Source organism: Canis lupus, chromosome 5 (assembly GCF_011100685.1).
Source record: "Canis lupus familiaris isolate Mischka breed German Shepherd chromosome 5, alternate assembly UU_Cfam_GSD_1.0, whole genome shotgun sequence".
Classification (NCBI taxonomy): domain Eukaryota; kingdom Metazoa; phylum Chordata; class Mammalia; order Carnivora; family Canidae; genus Canis; species Canis lupus.
The window spans coordinates 42,500,226-42,528,059 of NC_049226.1; the positions used below are offsets into that span (position 1 = coordinate 42,500,226).

A 27,834-nucleotide genomic window follows, 5' to 3' on the forward strand; every position below is an offset into this window, starting at 1 on the left:
GAATCCTCCATGGGACCTAGCTCCCAAGGGGAGGGCTAACTCTCCCCCAAGGAATCCTGCTGGGCAGTGGAACCTCGGTCCAGGGGTTTCTGCCAGACAGGGCTGCAGCAGTAAGTATGAGCCAGGAAGTGCAAGTTCTGTGCTGTCACTCATGCCTTGAGGGTCCCCTTGGTCAGGGTCTTCAAATTTCCAGAGCTTCAATCTCCTAACAGTAGAATGAGGGCTCTGTAAAAGCCCTCTACACTTTTTGTTTTTTGTAATCTCTATATCCAAAGTGGGGCTTGGACCCACATCCCTGAAATCAAGAGTCATATGCTTCTCTGAGTCACCTAGGTTCCCTGAACACTCTATACTTGTAAACCATATGGTTCTAGAATAAAGACCAGGGAGAGGCTGAGGCAAAGTGGTCCTTCTGTTTGCCCCCGGGAGTTAGAGACGCAAACTTGCCTCTAAGGGAGAAAGACTCAGGGAGCTGGCACCCTCAGTAGAGGGTCACCTGGTCACTCTGCAGTGCAGCTCTGGCCCTCAGCCCCACCCCCCGTAACAGTGTGGATCTGAACTTTTGAACTCAGCAAAGACTGGGGACCTTCTGACCATTGTTCTTTCTCACTTCCTCATACAGCAGCCTTGGCCGGAGATCCTGAAGCTCAGCCAGTACTCAGTCTTTTTACTTGTTGAAACCAAAAGGTTTCACATTATAGTTCCCTTTACTCTGCACTACAATCATCAGCCTAGTACCCCTAACCACCACCACCCCACCCCACCCCCACCCCTGCTGATTCACTTTCTCTCAAAGTTTTCTCAGCCTTAAAGGACCAATGAGATTCTCCAAGATCCAGTGCCCAAGCTCCTGGCCAGGCTTGCTGAGCCTGCTCATTACCTATGTACTGTGTGGCCAAGTCACACAGAGCTGCTAAGAGGTGCTCAAGGAGCTGGGACTCCTGGAAGGCACACAGTGCATGAGCTCAGAAGCATGGGACTCTGCTCACCTGCACTGTCGGTTACCTGAAAAACTGGGCCCACCTCCCAGGGCTTCCCCTAAGCCCCTGCACAGGGTAGGACCAGGGCAATGGTGGAACTCAGAGAAACCAAAGAAGCCAGAGCATCCAGCAGCACTGGAGGATAAGGTGTGTAGGCCCTGTGTGTAGGCCCTGAGGATGAGGAATGAGACACAGCCTCCACCCTCAAGGACTGACTGCTGGCTAAAGGAAGCTAGATGTGTACCAAGACAATCTGCATCTTTTCTAAGAGTGAACTGATGGTGCCAAGTGCTTCATGGGAGCAGGCTTCCTGAAAGAGCAGACACTCAGGCTGACTCTAACAACCTGAAGGATAGAGGGGTCATTCCAGACTAAACGCAGGGTAGGAACTGCCACAGAGCTGGTGGGAAGCATGGGGATGTATGGAGATGAGCAGCTCAGCGCTGAGGGCCACAAGGGTGGTGGGGGTGGGGCTGGAGGCCTGGGAAGGGGCTCCCTAGGACCAGCTAAGGAACTTGGACTTGACTCCCAGGAAATAGGGTTTTAGGCAGGAGAGAGGCAAGATATGCTCTGGGGACTGAAACCCTCGTGGTGGGGTGATATACAGCTGGGAGGGGTGAGAAGGTAGGTGGGGAGACCAATGAGAGGCCAAAGGAAGATGAAGCAGCCCTGGAACTGGGGTAGTGCCAACAGAGGGAGGCCCCTGAGTAAGTGGGACATGAGGAGACAGCCTTGGTGAGTACGTGCACATGGGGTGATACAAAGGCAGGTGGAGGGTGAGGCCAGTGTCTGGGGTGGTGATCAGGCACACAATGGCACTGTGAAGAGAGAGGACTTAGGAGGGGGGACACACCTGGGAGAGAAAGTGATGGGGATATTGCCCAATTTGTGCCAAAGGGAACTGGTCTAAGAACATGCTGGTACGTAGGGAGTGCCTCCTCTCAAAATGCCTGTGGCAGACTCACCCGCTGATGATTTCCTTGGTTTCTGCCCGGATGAAGTGCTCCTTCTCAGGTGTCAGAATACACAGGGAGAACTTCTGGCCTGTCCGGCCCTCCCCATCCACCACATCTGTGCACTGGTTCATGTTGATGGTGCCCTGCGGCAGGGTCGTGGGCTGCAAGAAGATAGAGCAGAGTAAGCAGCATGGACTGTCCCTGTATTCCCAGGCCCTCCCAGCCCTTGTTGCTTCAGTAGGTACCTGAACCTCTTGCAGCTGCATGGAGCCCCAATACCAACAGAGGCACCGGGTGGCACTCTGCCTCGCCTCCACCCTCATGGCCCCACTTCCTTTCTACCCATCCCAGGGAGGAGAGGTGACAGGCTCATTCTTCTCAGAAGACATCCAGCTGGACATTCCTCCCTAGCTGGAGAACAAGATCCCAGCTGGCACCACAGGAAGGGAGAGAAAGGGAAGGGGACAGCTTCGTAGGACAGCTGGGATGACAGAGGGAGCCAAGAGTCTGGTCTCACAGGGGTTACTGGTCCAAGAGAGCAGTGAGAAAAAGCTCCAGAGGAGGTGGTTCCAAAATAGCAAGGTTATTTTTAGAGGCAAGGAGGGAGCCGGAGGGAAGCCACATCCTGGAAGGCAGGCTGTGGGGCTGGCAGGCTGGAGCCACACATATCATAAAAGCTTTAAAGGTAGGCCAAGCCCACTCAGGGCAGGTGACCCACCGCCACCTTCCAGGACTGCCCATGAGGAGATGCTGCAAGGCTGCCTGGCCAGAATTGGAACAATAAATAATCACCTTTTCCCTTTTTTGACATAGCTAGACACTGAAATTAGAGAAAGAACACCAACAACAAGCAAAAAAGGTGTTACAGAATTCCTACTGGGGTGAGGGTCAGCAAAGAGGACCCTCCTAAATGATCTGTTCACCCTGAGTCCTCTGGCCTCTCACCCTTCCCCCAAACAGGAAGGTGCCTTTAGGAGGGAAACAAGACGCCATGGCTGTCACCGCACCAAAGGCAAAGAGCTCCCGGCTTGGAGTCAGGCAAGGCACTATCTTTGTGCCCCTTTCTGGTGGCTCTCACAGGGAATGAAGCCTAGGCCAGGACCCCAGGTGGTGTGGGACATGGGGTGGGGAGGCTGTCCCCACTTCCAGGGCAGCTGCCAGCTTTTCTACTGAGTGTCCCCCAAGGACTCTGCACTTCCTCGGTTGGGTTCTTGACGACGCAGTAGGGGGAGAAAAAGGCAAAGGTGGCCGGCTGAGGGTTGCCTGTCAGGTACCTTCCTCCCAGAGCTCTCAGGTAGGGCATACCTCTGTCCAGCTGTAATCTCTATTGTCAGGACACAGGGAAGAGGCCTAGTCTGAAGGTCCAGATGCTGAGTCTGGCATGAGTGCCAAGCTCAGACCAACTATCCCCACTACTGGAAACGCTTTTTCACCTGTCAAATGAAAGGAAGCAGGAAGCTCCCAGACCCCTCCAGCTGGAGAGCATATGAGCTTCCTAGTACTTTCCAGGCCAAACCACCAGCATTTTGATGCAGTGCCACCTCCCCTCCTCATTACCTGGTGCCCAACTACAGAAGCCAGACCAGAAGAGCACTGAATTATCTAGAGCACTCACCTGCTAAGGCTACCTGATTTCTGGTCTAGAGGAGAGGGAAGAAGTAAGATCCCCAGCTCCAAGCAAGATGCCTTTCCTTCTGAAGTCTCTGGGCCCAGCCTATCCTCCTTGGGCTCAGCTCAGAAGGGAGGTGGCAGGGCAGGAGAGCCGGCTGTGAGCTCACAGGGAGGCCTCTAACTTCAGGTGGGAAATAAAGGAGGGGCCAGAGTCCTACTCCTGAGGGTGGGCCACATGCATACTAAGACTAGTGCTCTTCCTCAGCAAAGCAGCCTTGTAATAGCTCTCCTGGGCACTCCTGGAGAGTCCAGTCCCTGAGGTGGGAAAGGGAGCTTGGGAGGTTATCCTGCAACCAAGCAATAGGGTTCTTCAGGAGCAATGAGCAAGGGAAGTGGCCTGGGATCCGCCCACTTGTCCTATGGCTGGGGAGGCCCACAAGCATGTAGGGGCCCCCCACAAATGCGCTGCTCCCATAGCCTCAAGAATGCACCCTTTCAACACAGGGCAGGGTCTGCACGGTCCTTCCAGGCTTCCCAACCTCCTCGTTCCAGTTCCAGCTCCTCCACTTTTCAGAATTTCTAATCCTAAGTCTTCTATGGCATCATGCCACTGTCTCATCTGAACCCTCTTTGGACAAACTAGGGGTGGTGACCTCTGCTCTCTCGGCTCAGCCTCCCCCACACAGAAGCACATGCTCCCTACTGGCACCGACAAGGCTCATGGATTCTCTGGAGTGGATCCTCTTGTACATGAAACAAGGACACTGATGCTGTGGACTGCTGTGAGTATCAGAGCCATGAGCAGGATCACAAAGCTGAGAGGGGGAAAAGGGAGAGGTGACAGCAGAGGAGCTTCTCCAAGGGGCTTTTCCTCCTTTGGCCGCCCCCTGCTTCAATGCTTGGACTCACGGGAGTCAGAAGGTGCCAGCATATGCTCACCTGTGACACATGCATGCATGGACATAAGTTATCTAGCTGCACCACTGAGCCAATACCTTATAAGCTATATCACACACACAGGCAAGCTAATGGGGCCAATAAAACACACCAACATCAATTCTAATGCTTCTTTCTCATTCACTCTCTAGTGGGCTGCCTGAAGGCATGCTTGCGTTTACAAACTACCATGCTCGCGTTTACAAACTACCATTCCAGGGCTCAGGATCACCAAAATGCTCACCATCTCCTCATGCACAGTAGTGGACTGCTGTACATGTGGCCATCAGCTACCGACGTGATGTCCCAGCTAGCCCTGCCACTGAACTCGGTCATGGGCCCCAGTCACTAACTGTGCCCTAAGACTTTCAGCAACCTCTCTGGGCCTCCGACTACCTCCTTCCCAAAGAGCTTTCAGAAGTGTAAAAGGCAAAGACATAACAAGCTACGGCTGAAGAAAATGAACGTTTGTTTACTACTTGTGTGTCAGGATCTCATAATTACTGCCTCCTTAGATACTACTTATGAGGTGGGCATAATCTAATCCTATTACATATGTGGAAAAGGGAGCCATGGACAGCGGTCAGAAAAGAAGGGAGAACCGGAAAACTGACCCAGGTTTGTACTTGCCCGCACCGTGAAAATAGCTGCTCCTGAAGTCTCATCAGTGACCCCCTGCCAGAAGAAGCACCAGGCTCCAGCACCACCTGCTGTGAAGCTGCTCACTGTCTTAGGTGGGTACCAAGGCCAGGCCCTGGCTACTGCGTCCTCTCACCAACCACTCCCCTGCCCCTCTGAGGCTGCCTATACACCACCCCCACTTGCTCCTCCACTAGTCTGCACTCAACTACATCTCCTGCACCCAGAGCTCAGACGCATTCAATCAAGGGCCTCCAGAGAGTCCCCAGGCCCAGGTGTGGCCCTCCCCAGCTCATGGCAAGGAACAGGTCACACCCAAGAAGAGAGAAGAGATCCTTGAAAATCCATCTCCTGACTAGGTCAGACGTTATGCTTGGAGAGCAAGGGCAGGGATCTAGGCTGCAATCCAAATCCAGCCAGAGGGAACCCCCTCGCTCCAACGACAGTCATTAGAGAAGACAGCTCCATCTGACAAGCTCCCTGCTCTCATTCTGCACTTCTAGAGATTAGGAATCCAGGCCTCCTAAGAGGCTGAGCACCACCTAGTTTTGCTTGATTTCAAAAAAGGGATGGCCATCCAATTCTATGTTATGTTGCTGTTATGGGTTAGGTCCTCAGCCAGCAAAGTCACCAGCTGGCCCTCTAGCCATCTCAGGGCTCCTGGTCCTCTTCTGGCCTCTATACTACAGCTGCTAAGGTGGTAGAGCTGCATCAATGTCAACTCATCCCAAGGCCAAAGACCACGTAAGCATGAGGCAACAAAACAGAAACGGAGACAAGGGCCTCTCTTCAGGGATGGAGCTATATCCTGCTGAGAACCCAACCCTCCAGTCATCTGCCCACTGGCCCCAAAAGACCAAGGTAAGCTCTGCCCACTGCAGCTGAATACCTGCCAGAGGCTTGCTTTGGAAGATCCTGCCACAGCAGCCTTACCACCTGGAGCCCCTCCACCCCCCAGTCCTGGGCCAAGCAGGTGCACATTAGGGAAAATGGGCCTCCTCCACTTCCTGTTGGATCCTGGAAGTTCAGGAGGTAAACTTCTAAGAGCCAGAGACAAGAAAGTAGAAGAGAAGTACAAAGAGGGGCCATTTAGAACTATCGGTGGGGGTGCTTTCCTCCAGGCAGCTGTGCTTATACAACCAGAGGTGAGGCAAGACTTGGAGAGAATGGAAATACTCCACTTTTTTGCCCCACTTCTCCATTCAGATGGGAGAACAGAGACCCACAGAAATGATGGCTTTCCCCCAGGCAAAGAAATGCTCACAAGGTCAAAAACTGCCTTTCAAGGCAAAGGCCAGCCCAGTCTACTGCAGGATCCTGCAACAGTGCATATATTTCAAACCTATCTGTCCATGGCTGACAGAGAACCTCATATTTCACACTGGGATGAACAGGTGTATGGGCATGTACACACACACACACACACACACACACACACACACACAGAATGAAAAATTATGGAACAGTACTTTTACTACCCATTTTGTGTTCTGTATTATTGTTCTGTCACACTCCCCACCACCCACTTAAGGTGTAGGAAAAGCAGTGCTATTTGGTGACAGTGGTCGGCCAGTACATTTGTATACTGCCAGAAGTAGGGGTGAGTAGACTCCAGATAGGATAAGACGACTCTCCCCTGCAGAAGTCACGGTGGCAAGAATAATCCTAATGGTCTTCTGGAGTCAGGCAGGGCTCTGGATAAGTACTTAACAGGTTCACCCTGATGACAGTCTCAGGAGGAAGGCATTTTGACGGGCTTGACTTACAGATGTGCAAGTAAGTGGGGCTCAGAGTAGTAAAGGACCTGGAACCCACCAGGGCCACCCAGGAAGTGTGGCCCAGTACTACTACACCACTGGTTGGTGGGCAGGATCAGACAGGGCCTAGGCAGAAACATGACCACCTCTGCCCTCCCCCAAGGTGGGGAAAATGGCTCCCACAAGCTCCTATACAGAGGCCTACCAGGCAGCCACGCTGGAGGCTTGGCTAGGCCACTTGAGCCAGGCCCAGGAAGACCACATGCATCCTTTATTTGGGATTAAGGAAGTTAGACTTTAATTTCCTATGGAAGGAAGGTGGCCCTTGGGGAGCTTTGCTGAGTACAGCACTCCATCTAGGCACCCCTGGAGTCCCATGCCCTGAGAATAACGTATGTTGCTTAGGATCACAGAGACTGTCTCTGGCTCCTCCTGCTACTACCAAACTGCTCACAGAGTCCCAAATCTAACAAATCATGAGTCACTCTCTCAAGAGGTGGGACATCAAATGCTATCCAAGTGTAGAATGGGCCACCTGATTCTCTACTAAGGCCGCAGTTCTGCCTAGTGAACAGCTCTCTTAAGATGGATATCCTCAAAGTCCAAGTTCTCAAAGAAAACTGGAGAGGCTCATGGAAAAGGAGTCTTGAGATAGTCACAAACTCACCCAGAATTGGAGTGAACTAAAGCCTCTGCCTGGCCCTTATGATAGCTCAGAGAAGGCTTCCCCCAAACTCGGCCAGGGGCCTCAGGGCAGCAGGGATGGCCAGCTGCCGTAGGTGCCCGCCAGGCAGAACTTCTTTCCTTCCGTTCCTTACATGGCAAGAAGCCAGCAAAGTCCCCTGCCCAGGCATGTGGCCAGCTCCCATGGATTCTACAGTCCTTGTGGTTTCCAGGGCAGTTTCGCAACCATCCCCCACACCAGAGCTGCCAGCCGCACAGAGTAGTGCTGAGGCTGTGATGTGCCCACAGTCTTGCCACAAGTCCTTGGATGCCAGGTCTGTTTCTGTGATCTCACATGGGCTCCTCTGGAGGAATCTGTGGTTCTGCACCCCTTCCTGCCCTTTAGGACTCCAACATGCACCCTAACTGCCGCAACTCCACCCAAAGGAGGAGGCTGGGGAGCCACGCTGGGGGCTACGGCATGGGGGATCTGTCACCTGTGGACCCATCACCCAGGACAGGAAGCTAAAGATGATCCTTCTTCCCCACAAAGGCTCAAAGACCTAATGTAGCCTCTGGGCTTTATGTTTCCAGAGCTCATCAGCCAAGAAGAGCACCAACCTTGGAGCAGAATCCTAACTCTGCCAATCACCACATAAGTTGCCTTGCGCAAGCTGCAAATTTTAAGCCTCAGCTTCCACCAGTGTAAAATGGGATTAACAATACCCCTTACTTCAAATGTATAATGGAGCAGCTGCTGTGGACAACAGTATGGAGGTTCCTCAAAAAGTTAAACATGGAGTTACCATATGACCCAGCAATTCTGCTCCTAGGTTTACACCCCAAAGAATTGAAAAGAGGTGTTTGAACAGAATTCATCCACAAATGTTCATAGCAGCACTATTCACAACAACCAAAAAGCAGAAACAGCCTTAACGTCCATCAATGGATGCATAAATGGGGCACGTGAGTGGCTTAGTTGGTTAAGCGGCCAACTCTTGGCTTTGGCTCAATATCCTGGGATTAAGCCCTGTGTGATCTCAGGATCCTGGGATTAAGCCCTGTGTCAGGTTCTGTCACTCAGTGATGGAAGATTCTCTCTCTAAGATTCCCTTCCTTTCCCTGAGATTCTCTTTCCCTCTCCCTCTGCCCCTCTCCCCTATCTCTTGCTCTCTCTCTCAAATAAATAAATAGATAGATAGATAGATAGATAAATAGATAGATAGATAGATAGATAGATAGATGGATGAATGAATGAATGAATGAATGAATGAATATTTTTAAAAAATGGGTGCATGGATAAACAAAATGTGCTCTAGCCATAAAACAGAATGGTATTCAACCATAAAAATGAAACACTGACACACACTTCAACACATGAAAACATGACGCTAAATCAAAGAAGCCAGTGACAAAGGACAAATATTGTCAGTTTTGATAAAACATCCAGAATAGGCAAATTCAGAGACAGAAAGCAGATTGATGGTTGCCAGGGGATAAGCAGGGGAGTGGGGGATGAGGAGTGACTGCTTAATGGGTATAAGATTTCCGTTTGAAATGAGGAGAAAGTTCTGGAACTAGACATTGGTGATGGTTGCACATCACAAACATACTAAATACCACTTAACTGTACATTTTAAAGTCGTTAAAACAGGTATTTATGTTATGTAAATTTTACCACAATAAAAGAAATCCCACACCTCATAGAGTTGCCACGAGACTAGAAAGGATACTGTTCACATGAAGTGAGGGCTCAGGGTTGGCACACAACCCAGGAATGCTTCCCCTGCTGTTGCTCAGTGTGTGTACACATACTCCCCACCAGACAAGGGGGTGGCAGTAATATGACAATTCAATACGTTTTCTCCAAATGTTTGCCACAAGGAGAAGGGAAGAAGGCCTTGGGCACATTTGTCTCCTATCTGAGGACAGAGAAAAGGCCAGCAGGATGAAGAGAAAAAACTGGACTGGCTGGACTGGAGGGATCTCTAGGCATCACAGGCCATCCTCTCCCTGAGAGGGGAGGAAACACCAAGCTTCCATGCCCACACTGGAAGCCAGCAGCTGGCCCTAAGATGGCTAACCATAGGTTCTTGAAAAGGACGGGCCAAACCAAGGGGTTTCTCCAAGAACACTAGAGCAGTTCACATTTATTCTCTCTGCCTCCAGGTACCTATCTCCAGGCCTTGGGGGGAGATCAGAGTCTGGTTTCCCACCACACAGCAGCAGGGCTAGGTCTCTGCTCTTCTTTGGAGCACCAGATGCTTCACCTGCAGTGTGGGCCCAGCCTATCTCCCCGTAAGCTCCCAGGTACGGGCAGGCCCACATCTGAGTGTGGCATCCACTTCTTTCCTATTGTCCACCTTATAGTCATCCCGCTGCCCACAAATCCAAATCGAGTCAGAGAGATGGGAGCCTCCAACCTGAGTGTTCTGTGGAAGGTGTGACAGGAGCAGCTGGCATACCGTGGTAAGGTGTGTGGATTCTACTCTCCCCGACACAGCATTCAGTTCAACAGCTAGAGCCCAAGACCAGGCTGACCTCCCTACAGCTAAAGTATTGGTTCCAGAACCTTTATGAGCAGACACATGGCCGTGCCTTAGCTGCTCCCACAGTCTCAAGTCCAAGCTCTCTGCCTCACGTTTGAGGCTCTTAAGAGCCTCTTCATCATCTCCTGCCCAAGCTCACAGGCTGAGGTGACCCGCCAATAAACAGGCTGGCTTCCTTCCTAGGCATCTCCTGCCAGAAATGTCTATCTCACATCCTTTACCTCCTGGATGGTCTCCTTGTCCTCCGTGAAGAGAAGAGCCCTGCATGTAGCCCTGAGTCCACTTACGAGTCTGCCCACCTATTCTCCAGGCTAGACAGTGAGGTCCTTGATAAAACTAATTTGATTTTCCTCTATAGGCCTATGTTGGCACTGTTCAAAATGAGCTTTAGTACAGATTTTTGAATAATATATGAAACGAGTCATCCCCTCTAAGTTTACTTTGCAGATTCACTGTATAAATATTATGCTTTATTTATATGTATTTTGTAATACATATAATAAATATTATAAATATGTTTTATTTATAAAATGGGTATACCCAACCTTACCAAATCCTATGTTTGTTAAATGGATAGCAGGACACTCCGTGTGCAAAAGTGAGATAGTAACAAGTCCTCCACTACCTGAAGGACATGAGGTGCAGGAGCTGGCTTGAATGGGATGAAGGGCCCAGAAAAGGAACCTAACCTCCAGGGGACTGTGGTCTATAACTTACCCTCCAGAGCCCAGGACTATTGTAATCAGCAGATGATCAAGTTGAAAGGCAAGAGGTGGGTGCAGGACACTGCGTAATTCCCTTTATAGGAAATGGCCAGAATGAGTAAATCTATTTAGACAGAAAGTAGATTAGTGGTTGCCAGGGTCTGGGGGAAGATTAGGGCAGGATAGGTTAGGAGTACAGAGCTTCTTTGGCTGGGGCAGGGGAAGAGGAATGTTCTAAAATTAGGCTGTAGCAATGGCTATATAATCCTATAACGACACTAAAAAGGCAGTGTACTTACAAACAAAAAACAAAGCATTGCATGGGCATAGAGATAATCAAGATGTGATGACTGACAGGAGAGGCCCTTTGAGAAACCTATGCAATCCTACTCAGGCTCCCAAAGGAGGAACTCACACTGCTGCCTCTAATCCAGGCTTGAAAGGTGCCTGTGGCCCCTCCCTCTGCCCCATGTTTCAGATGTAGAAGTCAAGGCCCAGAGAGGCATAAGGACTAGAGCCCTGCTTTCCAAATCCTAACCTACCTCAACACTTCACCTCAAAATGCAGCAGCTAGACCCAACCAACCCCAAAGAGTTAACATTCAATCTACCCGGCTCTGACAATTCAACGTCCACACAAAGAATGTAGCTGAGCACTCTGCCTGGAGGTGCCTCCTGCCAGAGAGGATAATCCAGTGGGCAGGTGGTCCTGTCCCTAGGAGATCTTCTTTCCAAGATTCAGCGCTGGCCCCACCCAGGGGCATGGGAGTGGGGGTGGGGCTTTCTGAGGCATCCAGGGCTTCCACGGATTCAGCAGAAAGTGGCCCACAAATGACAGAATGTTTGCTAATCCCAAGTAGCAACGAGCTGCTGTGTCTGGTGCTGTGGTCACATTGGGGCCATTGCCCAGGAACTGCAGGAAGAGGAGAGGCGTCTGTTAGCTCAATACAGTTCGTGCAGAGGTGCTGGGGAAATGATCCCCTCAGAGCTCTGTCAAGCAGCCAACCTCCCTGCTTTTGTGGGGCCTTGTCCGGGTTGGCTAAACTCATTTTTTGAAGGGAGAAACGTATACAACACGGAGCTTTTTAACTTGCTGCCAATGTTAGGCAATTCCTCCTCATACTTGCTGCCTTGGGCTGATGGCTGGGCCATAAACCTGCGCAGGCTCCCACCAAGTAGTCACAGGCCCTTGGCTTTCCTCTGGAAGCCACCACCACCCGACCAAGGTTCACCTTACTCCTAAGGCTGAAGGCAAGGGAACGCAGGAAAGAATAACTTTATTCTCCTCACCCACCCAGCTAGCAGGGCAGCAGGATTCCACAAGACCCAGGTACCTACACTATATCTGACAATTAAACTGAATCAAAGACCTAAATGTAAATGTAGGAGCAAAAAAACACAACTCTTAGAAGACAAGGCTAACAGTTTTGTAACATTGGATTTGACAATGATTTCTTGTATATGACACCAAAGGAAAGAATAAGCTAGATTTCATCAACATTAGTAACTCTTGTGTGTCAAGGCACACCTGGGTAGCTCAGTGGGTGAAGCATCTGCCTTTAGCTCAGATCATGAACCTGGGGTCCTGGGTTCGAGCCCCATGTCTGGTTTCCTGCTCAGCGGGGAACCTGCTTCTCCCTCTCCAACACATCATCAGTTATTAGAGAAATGCAAATTGAAACCACAATGAGGAGTGCCTGGGTGGCACAGTCAAGTGTCTGCCTTCAGCTCAGGTCATCATCCTAGGGACCTGGGATGGAGCCCCACACTGGGCTCCCTGCTCAGTGGGAAGCCTGCTTCTCCCTTTCCCTCTGACATTCCCCCCACTTGTGCTCTCTGGCTCTTTCTCTGTGTCAAATAAATAAATAAAATCTTAAAACAAAAACAAAAACACAATGAGATACCACTTCACACCTACTAGGATGGCTTTAATTAAAAAAAGAAAATAACAAATGTTGGCAAGCATGAGGAGAAATTAAAACCCCTGCGCATTGCTAGTGGGAACGTAAAATAGTATAGCCACTGAGGAAAACAGTGTGGCAGGTCCTCGAAAAATGAAGCACAGAATTACCATGACACCCAGCAATTCCACTTCTACATATACACCCAGAAGAACTGAAAGGAGGAGATTCAAACAGATATTTGTATGCCCATGGTCATTTTAGCATTATTCACAATAGCAAAAAGGTAGAAACAACCCAAGTGTCTACTGATGAACAGATAAAATGTAGCATACACAGGAATATTATTCAGCCATAAAAAGGAATGCATTTTTTTTTAATATTTATTTATTCATGAGAAACACAGAGAGAGGCAGAGACACAGGCAGAGGGAGAAGCAGGCTCCATGCAGGGAGCCAGACGTAGGACTTGATCCCAGGTCTCCAGGATCACGCCCTGGGCCTAAAGCAGATGCTCAACCGCTGAGCCACCAGGGCTGCCCAGGAATGCAGTTTTGATACATGCTATAACATGGATGAACCTTAAAAACATTACATTAAATGAAATACACGAGACACAAAAGGACAAATACTAGCGTTTAATTGCTATGGAGTTTCAGTTTGGGGAGATAAAAATGTTCTGGAGATGGATGATGGTGGTGGTGATGGTGAAGGTTGCACAACAATGTGAATGGATTTAATGTCACTGAACTGGACACTGACGAATAGGGTGGTAAATGTGTCATATATATCTGCACACGCACACACAAATGCGCACACATACAAAGAACCCACTGTCCCAGCCAACTTGGATCCCCACATCGGGAAGAAGAGCAACATGAGCAGTAGAAACAGGGCAGTAGGCAGAAAGATATGCCTCATGCAGGCTAAGAGGTTCCCGGGGGGAGGTGGTCATTCTAGAGATGGAACCTGGCCAACTCTAGCCCAGCTTACAGCGGACTGGTGTGAGGTCCTCCCCAATACTGAACAGAGGCCTCTGTGGGCACAATCTCAACCCTCCCACCCTCCAGCTTCCTATTCCTACCTCTCCCTACCTCCAATTCTCAGCTCTCTCCCCAAAGTATGGGCCTTCAGCACCTTGCTGCTCTTCTTTCCTATAAGTACCTCAGACCACAGCTGGACCTGGACAACGGGAGAACTATTTTCCTGGAAGGTGTGGTGACCTCAGATACAAACTATGTACAGGGATCCCTGGGTGGCGCAGCGGTTTGGCGCCTGCCTTTGGCCCAGGGCGCGATCCTGGAGACCCGGGATCGAATCCCACATCGGGCTCCCGGTGCATGGAGCCTGCTTCTCCCTCTGCCTGTGTCTCTGTGCCTCTCTCTCTCTCTGTGACTATCATAAATAAAAAAAAAAATAAAAATAAAAAAAGATGTTCTTAAAAAAAAAAAAAAAAAAAAAACTATGTACAAATGAGCATCTCCTAGAGGTATGAGCCTTCTGACTAGGACAGAAAACGGTTTAGCACAGTGGCCTAGTTCACCCCAGAGCCAGCAAGCTTACTTCCTGAGCTCCAGCCCTCCAAGTCCATCAATGTCCTTCCCCTACAACAGAACCACTAAACTCCACCTTTATAGTTTTGCCTTTCTTGGTTTCCACCTAGCACCTATGCCCCAGTTCTACTGCCTACCTGCCCGCGCAAATCTCCCTCTTCTCCTGGTAGGTCAGTCTGTGGGAGCTGACCCAGAAGTCTCCTGTCTGACTCATACATGGGCCTGTGGCCCCTGCCTAAGTTCTCAGGGCTCTGATTTGAGTTCTACTTTACACTTAAAATCCCACCTACTGATAGTGAAGGAAATCTTCAAGGCCCTGCCCACAAGTCCACACAAGCACCAAAGAACTCACTAGACAAATGTTTAGGGATAGACAGCAGGTATTTACTGAGCACCCACTTTATGCCAGGCACTGTGCTTAGTTGGTGCTGGGGTGAGGTAAGAACAGGACAAAGGGTCACCCTTAGAGCAGCTCATTTTATTCTCGTGGTGGTAAAGGTAAATAAGAAGAAAACAAAGAACAACCCCATTTGGGTAGTCCAATCAGTGACTGGATGGGAAGGAAAGCAAGTCGGGGGTAGGGAATGCTGAGGACTGGGCGCACAGGGAGGCCAAGCAAGGCTGAGGGAAGGAAAAAGTGAGTGCCATGGCCACAGGGCAGGGCCAAGCTGGGGCTTGACCTGCAGGATGGGAACAAAGGGAGGCCAAGGTGGCCATGGCCAGCTGGGCCTGGAGGGTGTTATTCGTGATGGAGGTGTGCCAGGACAGGTGGCCTGGCTGCTGCTCACAAGACTCCTCTGACCTCAGATACGTGCGACAAGCAGAAGAGATGGCCTAGATGGAATGCTGATGGTGTGTGCAGTGCAGAATGCTTGACTCTGGGATATGTTGAAAGCAGAGCCAAAAAGCAGGGAGCAGGGAGGACCCTTAGGATTTAGGCCTCAGTCACTCAGCCTAGAACAGGGACTAAGGAACCTTCTTTTTCTTTTTTGTGCTTGGTCTCTATCCCAACTACCTTTTTTCTATCTCCCTACCTTCATAGGAAACAGACCCTCCTAAGCTAATGCCACAAGTAATAGGACTCAGGGAGGCAGGACAAGAAGGCAAGTGGAACTGCAGGGGCAGAGAGACAGCAGCCTGTCTCAACCATGGGAGCTGGAAAGACCTCCAGAAGACTGCTAAGGGCTGGCTGAGGACAGCCTGGCTGGGGCAGGGGTATGGCAAGAAAGGGAAGAGGACGAGGCAGGGGTGAAGGACAGAGAGGGGCACCAGCAGGGTAGAGTCTGAGGAATGTGGGAGGCTGAGGAGAGGGATGATCAAGAAAAGGACCTGAACTCCCTTTTCCATCTCTCAGATGCAAAGACGACCAAAGCCATATGTCCCTGTCAACAGTCTTATGTCACTTCTCAACAGAAAGAGCTTCCTTCTGGGAAAGGATCAGTCTGTTAGAATGGAAGGCCTGAGACATCAGGTACCCAGCAGGTGAGGAAGCAGGGCCCCGAGGGGTCAGATGGCCCACCAGGCAGGCCCCCTGGAGCGAAGGGAGCTAGTGCTGGTGCCACCAACAGAGAAATGCCCAGGTCCTACCTTGTGGGTGTGGGCAGCACAGGATTTGGCAGCTGACACACAGCCCTAGCAGGCTGCTCAGTCCCCCCTCGCTCCCCCCCCTCAATCCTGACCTGCTCTGAAATGCCTCTCTAGGCAGTCCCAGCCCCAGCCCAAAGAGGCCACCTTCCTCCAAAGGAAGGAGCACAGAGAAGGTGGTTTGAGGACAAGGCTTACACAAGTCTGGACTTAACAAAGACCAGAAATAAACAGAATTTGGTTCTGAACAACTGAAGGAGCCAGGGCTGTTTAAGAGAACAAGGGATGACTGAGGAGGGGCTGGGGATGCAGGACAGGGCTGCTGTCTCCAAAAATCAGTAATTCAACAAACATGCACTGGACACCAGGCCCCGGGGACATGGTATCTGCCACACAGAGGTCAGTCAGTGCAAAATAAGGGCATGAACACAGCCTACAGGAAACATGGTGTGAGAAGGCCAGGATCACAGAAGTCCAATGTCTTAAAGACTTCTTGTGGCCCCAGGATCAGACCTGTCTGGCAAGGTCCCCACGGGAAGAGGTGGGCTCAGGGGGCAGGAGCTGCAAAGACAGAGTTTAGCTGGAGATAAAGAGGGTCATTTTGGGGGATGCCTGGGTGGCTCAGTGTTGAGTGTCTGCCTCTGGCTCAGGTTGTCAGCCCGGAGTCTCAGGGTCAAGTTCCTCATCAGGCTCCCACAGGGAGACTATCTCTCCCTCTGCCTATGTCTCTGCCTCTGTGTCTCATGAATAAATAAAGAAAATCTTTAAAAAAAAAAAAAAAGAAAAAAAAAGAGAGGCATTTACTAAGGCTCCTTTAATAAAGGGACATTTTATCCCTGTCGATCTGCATCATCTCTACTGCAGATAAATTTAAAAACACTGAGAAAAGCAAAGCAGCTACTACCAATACATTCCTCCACTAAGGAGACATCTGTGGAGTCCCTACTATGTGCCAGGCACCCATTCTAGGCAGTGGTGACACAGCATTGAACCAAACAGACAGAACCTCTGACCTCATGAGACTCACCTTCCAGTCTAGAATCAGACACGTAAAATACATGAAGCATCAGGTAGTGATTATGGGCCAGGGTGGAAAATGAAGGAGGGGGAATGGAGGAGGATGGGTGTTGGGGGGAGGATAATTTTGAGTAGGGCAGGTGGGAGAGGCCTCTCTGGGGCAGGAAGCAGGAACAAGGGAGTGAGGCATGGGGAAAGGGTGGCGGGCAAGCCCAACAGCAGAGGGCTAGAGTGCAGGGTTGACCTCACAGCAAGCCTGGGACATTACAGGGAAGCAGGAAGGTGAGAAGGCTGCCAGGCCTCCCTCCAGGTGCCAAGGGAACTGCTAATGGAGGAGTCAATCCTCAGCTCCCCCATTTTGGTCCCATTGCCTTAGTTTAATCAGACAGAAGATTCTAAAAGAGTCTCATAACTAAAGCACAGCTGGTCCTGAGAAGGATGGTAGGCCTCCACAGTTGTTGCTTCCCCAGCATAATCTCTCACCACCATCACCAGGGCTTCCACTGTAGAGGAAGGAAACAGAGGCTCCTGGATAAACAGGTCATGGTAGCAGGATCTCCAAGGCCACAAGGCCATGGAGGGAAGGCCCTAGTAATGCTACCATCATGACTCGAGCCCACCCACTGTCTTTGCACCTATCACCACAGCTTCACTTGTCCCATGCCACAAACCTGTCTGAGCCTCCTGGCCAGGGAGTGGGCCCTCCCTTCCTTCAAAGGCAACTGCACTGGCACCTCATTTCGCAGCCTTTCCTGGCTTCCCTGGCTAGAGCAACTTCCTCTTTCTCCCAAGTTTCTATGGTACTTCTTTTTTATAAAAAATTAATGTATTTATTTGGGAGAGGGAGAACGAGAGAGAGAATCTCAAGCAGATTCCCTGTTGAGTGCAGAGCCTGATGCAGGGCTCAATCTCATGACCCTGAGGATCATGACCTGAACCAAAGTCAAGAGTTGGATGCTTAACTGACTAAGCCACCCACACACCCCTCTATGGTATTTCTTTTTTAAAAAAATGTTCAGGATAGATTTAGATTGGCAGAAAAGTTGTGAAGTTAGTACAGAGAGTTCCCATATACCCTTCACCCATTTTACCCTATTATTTACATCAGTGTGGTACATTTATTATAATTTATTATAATTAAGGAATCAATAGTGGTCTATGATTATTAACTGAAAAGTCTACTTTACTCGGATTTCCTTAGTCTCTTCCTAACATACTTTCTCTGTTCCAAGCCCCACATTACATTTAGTCATCATGTCACCTTAGGTTCCTCTTGGCTGTAACAGTTTCTCAGACTTGCCTTATTCTTGATGACCCTGCCTGGTCAGGTATTTTGTAGAATATCTCTCCCTTGGAATGAGGCATTTTTCTTGTGGTTCGATACAGGTTTGGGGGAGGAAGACCACAGAGGTGAAGCCGCTTTCTCTTCAGTAACATCCAGGGCACATAGGACTTCTCACTAATGACGTTGACCTTGAACACCTGGCTGAGGTTGTGTTCACTGGTTTTCTATACTCTAAAGTCACTGTTTCCCCTATCTGAGGAGGGAAGTCACTGTGTGCAGCCCACACATAAGGAGTGGGGAGTTAGTGCCACCTCCCTGAACGGGGACTCGCCGCCCAAGTTACTTGGAATTCTGTGAAGAGATTTTGTTTCTGCTCCTTCACTTGTTTCTTCATGCAATCATTTATTTATATGGACTTGTGGATCTTTATTTTATACTTTGGATTATAATCCAATCCTGCATTATGTATTTTTTTGCTCGAATCATGTCTTTTGTTGTAACTTCAATCACTGAGGAGGGCCTCCTCAGCAGGCTCCCATGTCTCTCTGATATAGCCCACCAGGGTGTGCATGGGTATATTCTCCAAGTGTTTCCTTATGGTCTGGCACTACATGGTGTTCTGGGCTCAGCCTGTGTATTTCCTGCCCTGGTCCTGGAGCCAGCCACTTCTCCAAGGAGCCCTGGTTAGGAGCTTAGAGAATGTACTGGGAACTAAAAGCCAGATGCCAGGTATGCGGGCTGCTATTGGGGAGTTGCTGCCTCCAGGTCTCAGCTAACAGCAAGGAAATGCAGGTGCATATAATCCGTTTATATCCACCCACCTACATCCACCTCCCTGTCTCCTTCTCTAGCTGTCTCTCCTTATATAACTTTACTAAACAAAACATATTGCTATCTGACTCTAATCCAGCCCCACATGGATCATTCTGGCCTCTCCCCTTGTTTGCCTGGAAGCACCCATTCCAACAATGGCCCTACTGCCTGCCCTCCATCTACTCAATTGTCCAGCCACAGTACCTGAGAACCATAGTTCCAGAACTGTTAGTCAGCATCCAATGGCAAAGAACGCTATCAATGAAAGCACAGTGCTCACGTGCAGTTCCTCTGCCTTTGGTCTTGCATATCCCACTTATTCTTGGAGGTTCACACCTCCTTTCCATTCCACCGCTGCAATCTTCCAGGGAGAGGATCCCAGGGAAAGAGAGCCCATCAGAGTTCCCTGGATACCCAAGAGCTCGGCAGGGAGTAGAGCTGATACGCAGGTGAGTACGTTATACCTGTTGTATGAGGTTTTGAGCCTCCTCTCTCAGGACACGTTAGATTAGGAGGGAGAAGAGACTACAGTAAGGAGAGAACACACAAGAAGGGGGGGGGGGGGATACAGGCGTCCGCTGGCAGAAGCTGCCCTTCAGGCCTGTGGGAGCTGTCTGTCTCAGAAACCCAGAGCAGGTTGGGGGGGGGGGAGGGGAGCTGCTCTGGGAAGGGGGCGGAGGCTGGCACACACATGCAGGCAGGCTGGAGCCACAGGTGGCCTTATATGGAGATTCCCACATCCCAGCTCCCACCCTTCCAATCGGCCTTAGCTTGGGAGGAAGAGGATGCTGCTATTCTAGGCAGTTGAACTGCTTTCCTACCTAAAGGCCTGCCAGGTAGATCCCCAGGAAACAAGCTACTATGTGCTAGGGCAAGACTGACACCATGCAGCTGTCAGGAGCCCTAACAGTTCTCATAGGTTGGCCACAGCAGCCTCCTCACCCCAAGACCACAGCTGGCAGAAGGGAGAAGAGGGTCAATGGGATCTGAGCCTCAGCAGAGAGACTAAAAGGTAAGCAGTCTTAGAGTGCAAGATTTTAGAGCTTAGAGCCATGGTTCTCCACCTCTGCTGAATCATGGATTAACCTGAGAACTCAGATTTTTAAATAGAAATTCCATGCCCAGTGACTTAGATTTAAATTTTCTGGGGTGGGGCTTGGGCATCAGAATTATTAAAAAGTCCCATAGTGCTTCTAATGTCCACCCAGAGTTGGGAAGAGCTGTCTCAAGGGGAGAGCCTGATCCGGGTGATGTTGCAGCAGGCTCACTCTGCGCCTGCCTGGCTGGTCCAGGGCGGCCATCCAGCTGGATTAAGTCACTCACGGATTTTGGCTAGGCCAAAGAGGACCCGATGAAAGCAGAGACAGAGAGGGAGAACAGAGACAAAACACAGCTGTGAAGAGCTTGCTGGTAGAGGGGAGAGATGGGGGCTGAGGGGCACAAGGGAGAGCAAATGCCACCAGAAACGGGATTTCCTAAGGTGCCCAGCAAGCACCCAGTGCTCAGGGCCGCACCCCAAAACCCTGCCCACCACAACGAGGCAAGAAAATGCAACAACTCTCAGGCAGTCTGAGAAGAAAAGGGAGGCGGGGCAGGGAACAGTAGTTTCCCCTCCAGTGACCTATAAGACCCCTGGACAAACGGGAGGCCACACCAGGCAACTGTGCCACCTGTGATGATGTTGGGGGGGAGGGGGGCAACTAGGGCCACAGCATTTCTACATGATTTTGTCCCAGGAGGAGGTGCCCTGAAGAACCAGCAGTTCGGGAAACAGACTCCTCAGGGCAGGGGCTGTAAAGGTAGCCCTGAGCTCTGTGTCAGCTCCTTGGCCTCTGCTCAGTGCAAGTGTCCGCTGGAGCACAGTATAGGCACGGGGGCTTGTTGCCCACACTGGCGATGTGCTGAACCACAGAGCACACAAGTGGTGTGTACACACACACACACACACACACACACACCCCTTCCCATCAACCAGGCTGCTGAGCCTCAGCGCAAACAGGTCTGGGGCCATCACAGGGATCAGCTTAACAAGACCCACACAAACTGGAAGCCCTAAGGACTTCAAATCGCCCTTTGGGGAGAAACTCAGATTTATTTCAAGAACTCAACTTGGGCCTATGCCCCAAGTCCACCAGAATACAGACCAGGCCAGAGCCACAGCCCTCCATCCCTTCCCTTCACCCCCAGGGACACCGGACTCCAGGTTTCCGAAAGGGTGCCCAGGACAAAGAGCACAGGAAGCCTACTCTACAGTCAGACCCAAGCATCCACTGGCAACAACGGCCCTGGACTGAGGGTATACCTACTACACTCCTGGAGAAGGAAACCAGCCTGGGACCGAGAGCCCTGAAAGCTCTGGAGAGACAGGCTCTGTGCCCAAATGCCATACAGTCAGAAGCAACTGGAACAGGGCCCAGCCCTGTCACTGGGAGGAGGTAGAGCCACCTGAAAGAAGCACTAGCTTCATCCCAGACCCACATTCTTCTTCTCAAATCACAGAAAAAACCCACAAGCACTAACACCCTTCCTCTTGGGGTAGGGAACCCGGAGTACAACAAAACCTGACTACTTTCTAGTTACACTTCCAAATGGCAGGTGTAGAGAAAAGAAGTAACTAAACATGTGGAAGATGGAAAGCCCTCAGAGAGGAGGGGGCCTGATATCAGGTTATTCTCCACTTTCAAAGATGGCACCGCCCCAGTGAAGGGGTTTATGAGATCCTCTGCAAGCACTATGGGAAGGATCCCACTGACAAAGAAGTCCTTATCCTGGATGCTCTCTCTTGTCTCTTTCCTATTAGCGATTCCCAACCAGTCTCAGAAATTCCTACTTCTGGGGCTCCGCACTGACACAGTAATGTTTTAAGACCCATCTCTATAATGTGCCACTCCCAATCTGTTCTTCCAAGGCTGAAAAACTTACAGAGTACTCAGTCACAGAAGCTTAGCAGCAATTTTTATGCACACATGGGGTCTTTTTTTCATGATGCTCATCAACCCTAGTGAAAACCTAGCCTCTGAGATAAACAAAGGGGCCTGCTTATGACGGGCTGACGTGCCTCCCCAAGAAGCAACTCTCTACCCTGAGTCTGTCCAACTAGCCTGGCCAGAGCCTTCAACTGGTCAGAGGCATTGAGAAACTCAGAAAGAAGAATCCTGGACAAACAGCAATCCTGTGGTGGGCCCTGTCCAGGCCCTGTGAGAATGGTCTTCAAAAATGTTCCTGGAGAAACAGCGTCTCAGGAATAGCCACATCTCAACTCTTTTGAGACCAGAGGCTTTCTCACACCAGGCTGTGTGCTTCTCATTGCCACCTGCCACTATTAAGTTCTCCGGGCAGAGGCACTTCTGCAAGCTGGCCACAAATGGGCCAAGAGGCAGAAATGCCCAGAAACGACCACAGGCTTGCTGGGAAATACCCACAGCGTGGGAATCAAATTTCCTTTCACTCATCAACCATTCAATGGACTAATAAATACTGAATACCTCTGCTGTGTCAGCTGGGTTAAAGGGACACAATGGCCTAGGATAGCACTCCATAGACATTCATCCTGGATGAGCTCCCCAACCCACCTGGAGATGCTGCACTTCCTGATCTAGGTGCTGGCTACACAAAAATCCTTTGCGAAAACTTATCTAGCTGTACCTTGTGATGTGTAGGCTGTATGCATGGTTAACTTCAATAAAAGGTTTTTTTTTTAAAGCTTCCCTTTGGGTGGAAGATGTTCTATGTCCTATGTGGGGCAAGGAATCGTCACTTAAAAAACTAAAATGTAAAAAAAGCAAAAAACAAAAACAAAAACCCTAAAATGTATTAAAGAGGTCCTGCCCAAGTCACAGAGCACTGCCCCTCTTGAAGAGTTGCGTGGTTTCCAGAGGAACACAGCCTAGCTTGAAAGCATCTCCTCCTTACAGGACTTCAGATGGTCAGAAACAGCCTCTTTAGTGCCAGGGCCTCCAACAGAACAGCCACCACCAAGTAACCGACCCACCCCCTTCTGCCTCACTGGATGTGACTTGGAGACAAAATCTGCCATCTGGCCCTGGAGATGCACACTTTCTCATCCTGAGGGCCTCAGAGGGTCAGAATAGTTTTATCCCAGTAAGGGCAGCATGGGGCCGGGGGGTTCCCACACGGTTTTAAGAGCAAAATTACATCTGCCACAGATAGTGATGGGCAACCCTAGGACTTGGGAGATGGCTGGACATGGAATGGTGGCAGAAGCTGGAGGGAGCCAACCTGGAGCCTGCAGGTAAAACAGTCTGAGAGCAGCATCCTACCCTAGCTCTGCTCCCTCCTACCATGAGGGCAGGCAAAGCCACACTGTGGGACACAGGACAACACTCCCTGATGCAGGGGGAAGTGATGCCCATCTCATGTTACACTGAATGAGATTAGTGTCCACTTGAGGATGAACAACAGAAGACTCTTTCTAAGCTTTTGTGTGAGGCTTATGTAATCCTAAAGTGGGGAAACCTTGATACAAGAGGAAATATAAGAAAAAAACAAAACACACATGGTGGGAATTTGGGACTGTTCCACAAATGACTCGAAAGCAATGAGGCCCTCTCAGCTCCAGCATCTGCCAACCACTCCCCCAAACCAGCAAGAACCCCAAGAGAGCAAGCTTCTTTTAAGACAGAAAACCTTACTAAGTGCCCTAGAACAGACTGTCTCATGGAAATAACAGAACAGGGGCTTAAGAACAGAACTGGTTGCCCAGGCTGCTAAGCATCAAGTTCTCTTTTGGGGGACAATGGAAAGTAAGATTGGAGGGGCCAGCCCCAAGTTCAGAATGGACAAGGCAGCTCCCTGGAGCAAGCTGGCTGGCCCCACAAGGGCCTGCTAACTGAGCCCTAGGGGGTGACCTCGTGGTAGAGGCTCAGAGAAGACACAGCTATAAGAAAACAACTGGACCTCTGTCCCTGTGAATCTCTGCCAGCAGCTAGGGGAGGAAGGTGACGGGGACAAAGAAAGGATGGAGAAGTAGCTCCGCCTTAGTGGCTTTTCCCACCCAGACAGCAGCCTTGGACTGTTTACCAGAAAGGAAGGATGAAAGACACAGTTGCCAAATGGGCAGAGAACAACCTGGGCCCATCCTTCATGGTACATCTCTACTGGGGACACAGAAGGATCAGAAAAGGAAAAAGAAACTCTGGTAATTCACCATCAACTAGCTCATATAGCCAAAGCCTCTGTGCAGCAAGCCCCATGGATGTGTGGCCCCAGCGGGATCACACGTGGCATATTTCACCGTGCACGGTAAGGAAACCACTGCTAGCCTGTCAAGAAGTGCTGGGCACTGGGTGACCTTGCTATTCACATGGCTATATAGTAGTGTGACCTCAAGCAGGTGACTCAAGCTCTCTAGGCCTTAGTTTTTCTCATCTACAACACAGAGGTAAAAACAATACCTACTTCATAAAGGCTGTCACGAGGGTTAGAAGAGCTAACGTGTACAGAGCACTAAAGAATAGTGTGTGGCACACAGTATGTGCTTATGAGAATATCTGACAAATAAAATGCACATTCAACACCATCATCGTAGATTCACTCGCAAGAAAACACATTCAGAGAGCTTAAGACTGGCTTGGCCACCAAAGAAATGCAAATCAAAACCACAACGAGATACTGCTTCTCCCCTACTAGGATGGGTATAATGAAAAGATGCACAATGTGTGGGGAAGGTGTGGAGAAGTGAGACCTCTTCCTGTGCTGCTGGTCAGAATGCGAACCAGCACAGTCACTGTGGAAAACAGTCTGGCAGTTCCTCAAAAGCTTATATATGGAGTTCCCATCTGACTCAACAATTCCATTCCCAGATATATATCCAAGAAAACTGCATATACAAATGCCCTCAACTAAAACCATACATGGGTGTTGACAGTAGAATTGTTTGTAACAGCCAAAAGATGGAAACCCAGATGTCCACCAATAGGTGATCAGACACACAAAATACGGTATATCCACGACAGAGTATTATTCAGCCTTAAAAATATTATTTAGCCCTTTAAAAGCCAAAAAACAGCATTCTGACCCCTCCTACAACAGAGGCAAACCTTGGAAACATCGTGCTGAGTGAAAGCAGCAGACACCAAAGGCCACATTTTGTAGGATTCCATTTATAGAAAACATCCAGAATAGGCAATTCCGCAGAGCAGAAAGTTGCCCAGAGCCAGGGTGTGTGGGAGGCAAGTGAGGAATGATGACTACTGGGTACAGGTTTTCTCTTTGAATGATGAAAATGTTCTACAAAAAAAAATGGCTATGTTGATGCTTGCACAACTCTGGTAAATACACTAAACACTACTGAACTGGTTGCTTTCAATGCATGAGTTTTATGGTATATGAATATCTCAATAAAACAGTTACCAAAAAAACTCTTTTTACTTGAAGTTACAAAATTAGCAAGTTGCTGCACCAGGGCCTGGAGGCGAAAGTCTCTGTTCACTCACCCTTCTGTGGCCTCTCATAGACCTCATTCCTGAGTGTCTGGGCATGCTGGCCTCCACTACTCTGATACCTCCAAGTATGAGAATTTATGAGAACTCATGCAGCCCGTGCCAAAGAAAAGGTAAAAAAATGTTACGTCTGCCATGGGGAGATTTTATAAAAACCAAACCTGCCATCCTGATCTCAACTCACGTGTCTACCCTCCTATTCCTGGGAGTTTCAGCAGACCACTCCCCAGGTGTGGGGCCTTGTACAGGGTCTTCCCTGCAGAGATATGACCAGGTTCTCTTCTGACAAGGTGGTCTGGAGAAGAGATATATGCGGATCGCATGTACATACGTGTGCTTACCCGCTCCCCAACTGGCTAAACCTAGAACATCCGGAATGTGGACAGCAGGGGCAGAAAGGGGTTTCTACCTGGTCCTCCCACCACACAGACTGTGCAACCCAAGACTCCTCCCAGTAGGCCGGTGTGTCTGCTGTCTTCGATGGACCTGAAAGCTCCTACCTCTTTGGAGAACAGGTCATGCTCCTACACATATACCTCTCTCTAGGTCCAATTTACATCCTGCCCCCACCCTTGGGAACCCCACCAGCTGTCTCCAGCTCTCCTCCCTCCCTGCTTCTCACCTGGCACCTGCGTACGGGCGCAGCATTGCCCTCCTCAGGCGTCCATGTGTCCGCCCCTCACAAGGCCTCGAGCTCCCTGGTCAGGAGGAAGGGTTCCTCCAATTTCCTAGCTCACTAGAAGAAACCAGTAGAGACTTAGAGATCACCAAGTTAATGAACAAATAAGGAAACAGCAAGGGGCCTCTTTTCCGCCAGAAAATTTAAGGCCCCAAATGCTCAGCTCATGGGTCTAACTACAGAGTGCTGCTCAGGGCAGTCATCAAAAACTAAGGTACCAAATGGAATGGCCAGTCACTTTCTAGAAAGTGCCCCTTAGGACAGAGTCAGAGACTGAAGATGCCCTAGTCAGGGGGCGGGGTTTACTGGCCCACAGGCATCAGCTGACATTTATTTCTGTTTCTTCAACCTTCCAGAACACTCTGGCACAAAAGTGGCAGGCCCTTGTCTCCATGATAGAGCAGGCACCTCAGCATGCTCCAGAGCAAGAAAGCTGTGCTTAGCTCACAAAAACCATATAAGGTAGGTAGGGTCCCTGCATCAGAGGCGGTGCTCAGACCCCACAAGAAGCTGAGAGCTATACAAGTCAGGAAAGAGTCAAACTAGGTGTGGGGCCCTGGTCTTGCCTGACAACTCTATACCCACACGGCGCTGGCTGGCCAGCAAGGCTCTCTGGTGAGCAGTCCCCTGGCCAGAAGTGTCCAGACAGCTGCCATCTTGCTGACAGTGAAGTTCTCCTTGCCCTAAACGATCCTTCCAACTCCACCTCCCCTGTGAGGCTAATTAAATGCCTGGAGTTAATTTTAGTCCCAGTATTTCTAATTTGGGATGAGCGGAGATGCTGGGGTCATTTACTAGATGACCTCAATTGTCTCTGAAATGTCAGCCCTCAACTGCAGATGGTGTTGGGGGAGCAGGACGAGACCCCTCTGTCTCATGGAGACATGTTCTGCATGTATTCTCCACCTTTAGCTAACCCCGTAGCTGCTAAAGTCATAAAACATTCCTTATGTTTGGGGAAAAGTTAAATGATGGTTGTTTCGAAGAAAACACCCTACCTCATGTTCTAGGAGATGTCCTGTTGCTGAAAAGGAACAAAGAAGCTTTACTCAAAGATTTCATTATTCCAGCTTAAAATAAAATGAGGCCATCAAAAGTCAGGGAAATCATGTGCACAGGGCCATTGTCTGAGGCAGGATGTACGGACAGCATATTTGAAACCAATCTGCTTTCCTGCAGAGAATTATGCTTCCATCTTTTTCAATACTCTTTTCATTCCCGTGATGTCCTGATACAGTAGATAAGAGAGGGAGACGCTCGTTCACCGCAAGGGATCATATCAGGAAGGAACCAGCATCGATGCTGATGGCCTACTAGAAATTACTCGAGACAACGAGGGCCATGGGAGGGGCAGGGTTTTCACAGCAAGAGCCTCTGTCTCTAGCAAAAACAGATTCGCTCTGGTGGGGCCTGAACTTCAACTTTTTCCATGTAAAAAGAGGCGGCCAGACAGAAGATCAAAGCACCAGGTGAACTGGTTAAGCTCCACAAGGCCTCCAATTAGGCAGTTTACTAAAAATAGGGGCCACTGCTTCCAAAACAGCCAACGTGGCTGTTTTGGATATCAGGGAAGCCACTGCAGTCTCAGGGTCAGAAGAACCAATAGTCTGAGCTTCCCCCCAGCACTGCAGATGGTGAACACAGGGCTCCAGAGCTGGTGGGGCTGAGAACAGGATAGGCTGGAGAAATGACCGGTTCCTCTCGACAGAAAGAGGACTATACCAATGAGGCCTCTGTAGCTCTATACT

The 27,834-nt window shown here is 49.9% G+C and overlaps 1 protein-coding gene across 3 annotated transcripts in view; it reads right to left on the reverse strand.

The window, feature by feature from the left end:
* The window catches only part of MPRIP (myosin phosphatase Rho interacting protein), a 154,730-nt gene that overhangs the window by 68,488 nt on the left and 58,408 nt on the right, over positions 1-27,834 (reverse strand). For all 3 annotated transcript variants that reach the window (XM_038537130.1, XM_038537131.1, XM_038537132.1), the window contains exon 4: positions 1,946-2,097. In XM_038537130.1, coding sequence (XP_038393058.1) covers positions 1,946-2,097 — 152 coding nt within the window. The remainder of the gene's footprint in view (positions 1-1,945; positions 2,098-27,834) is intronic.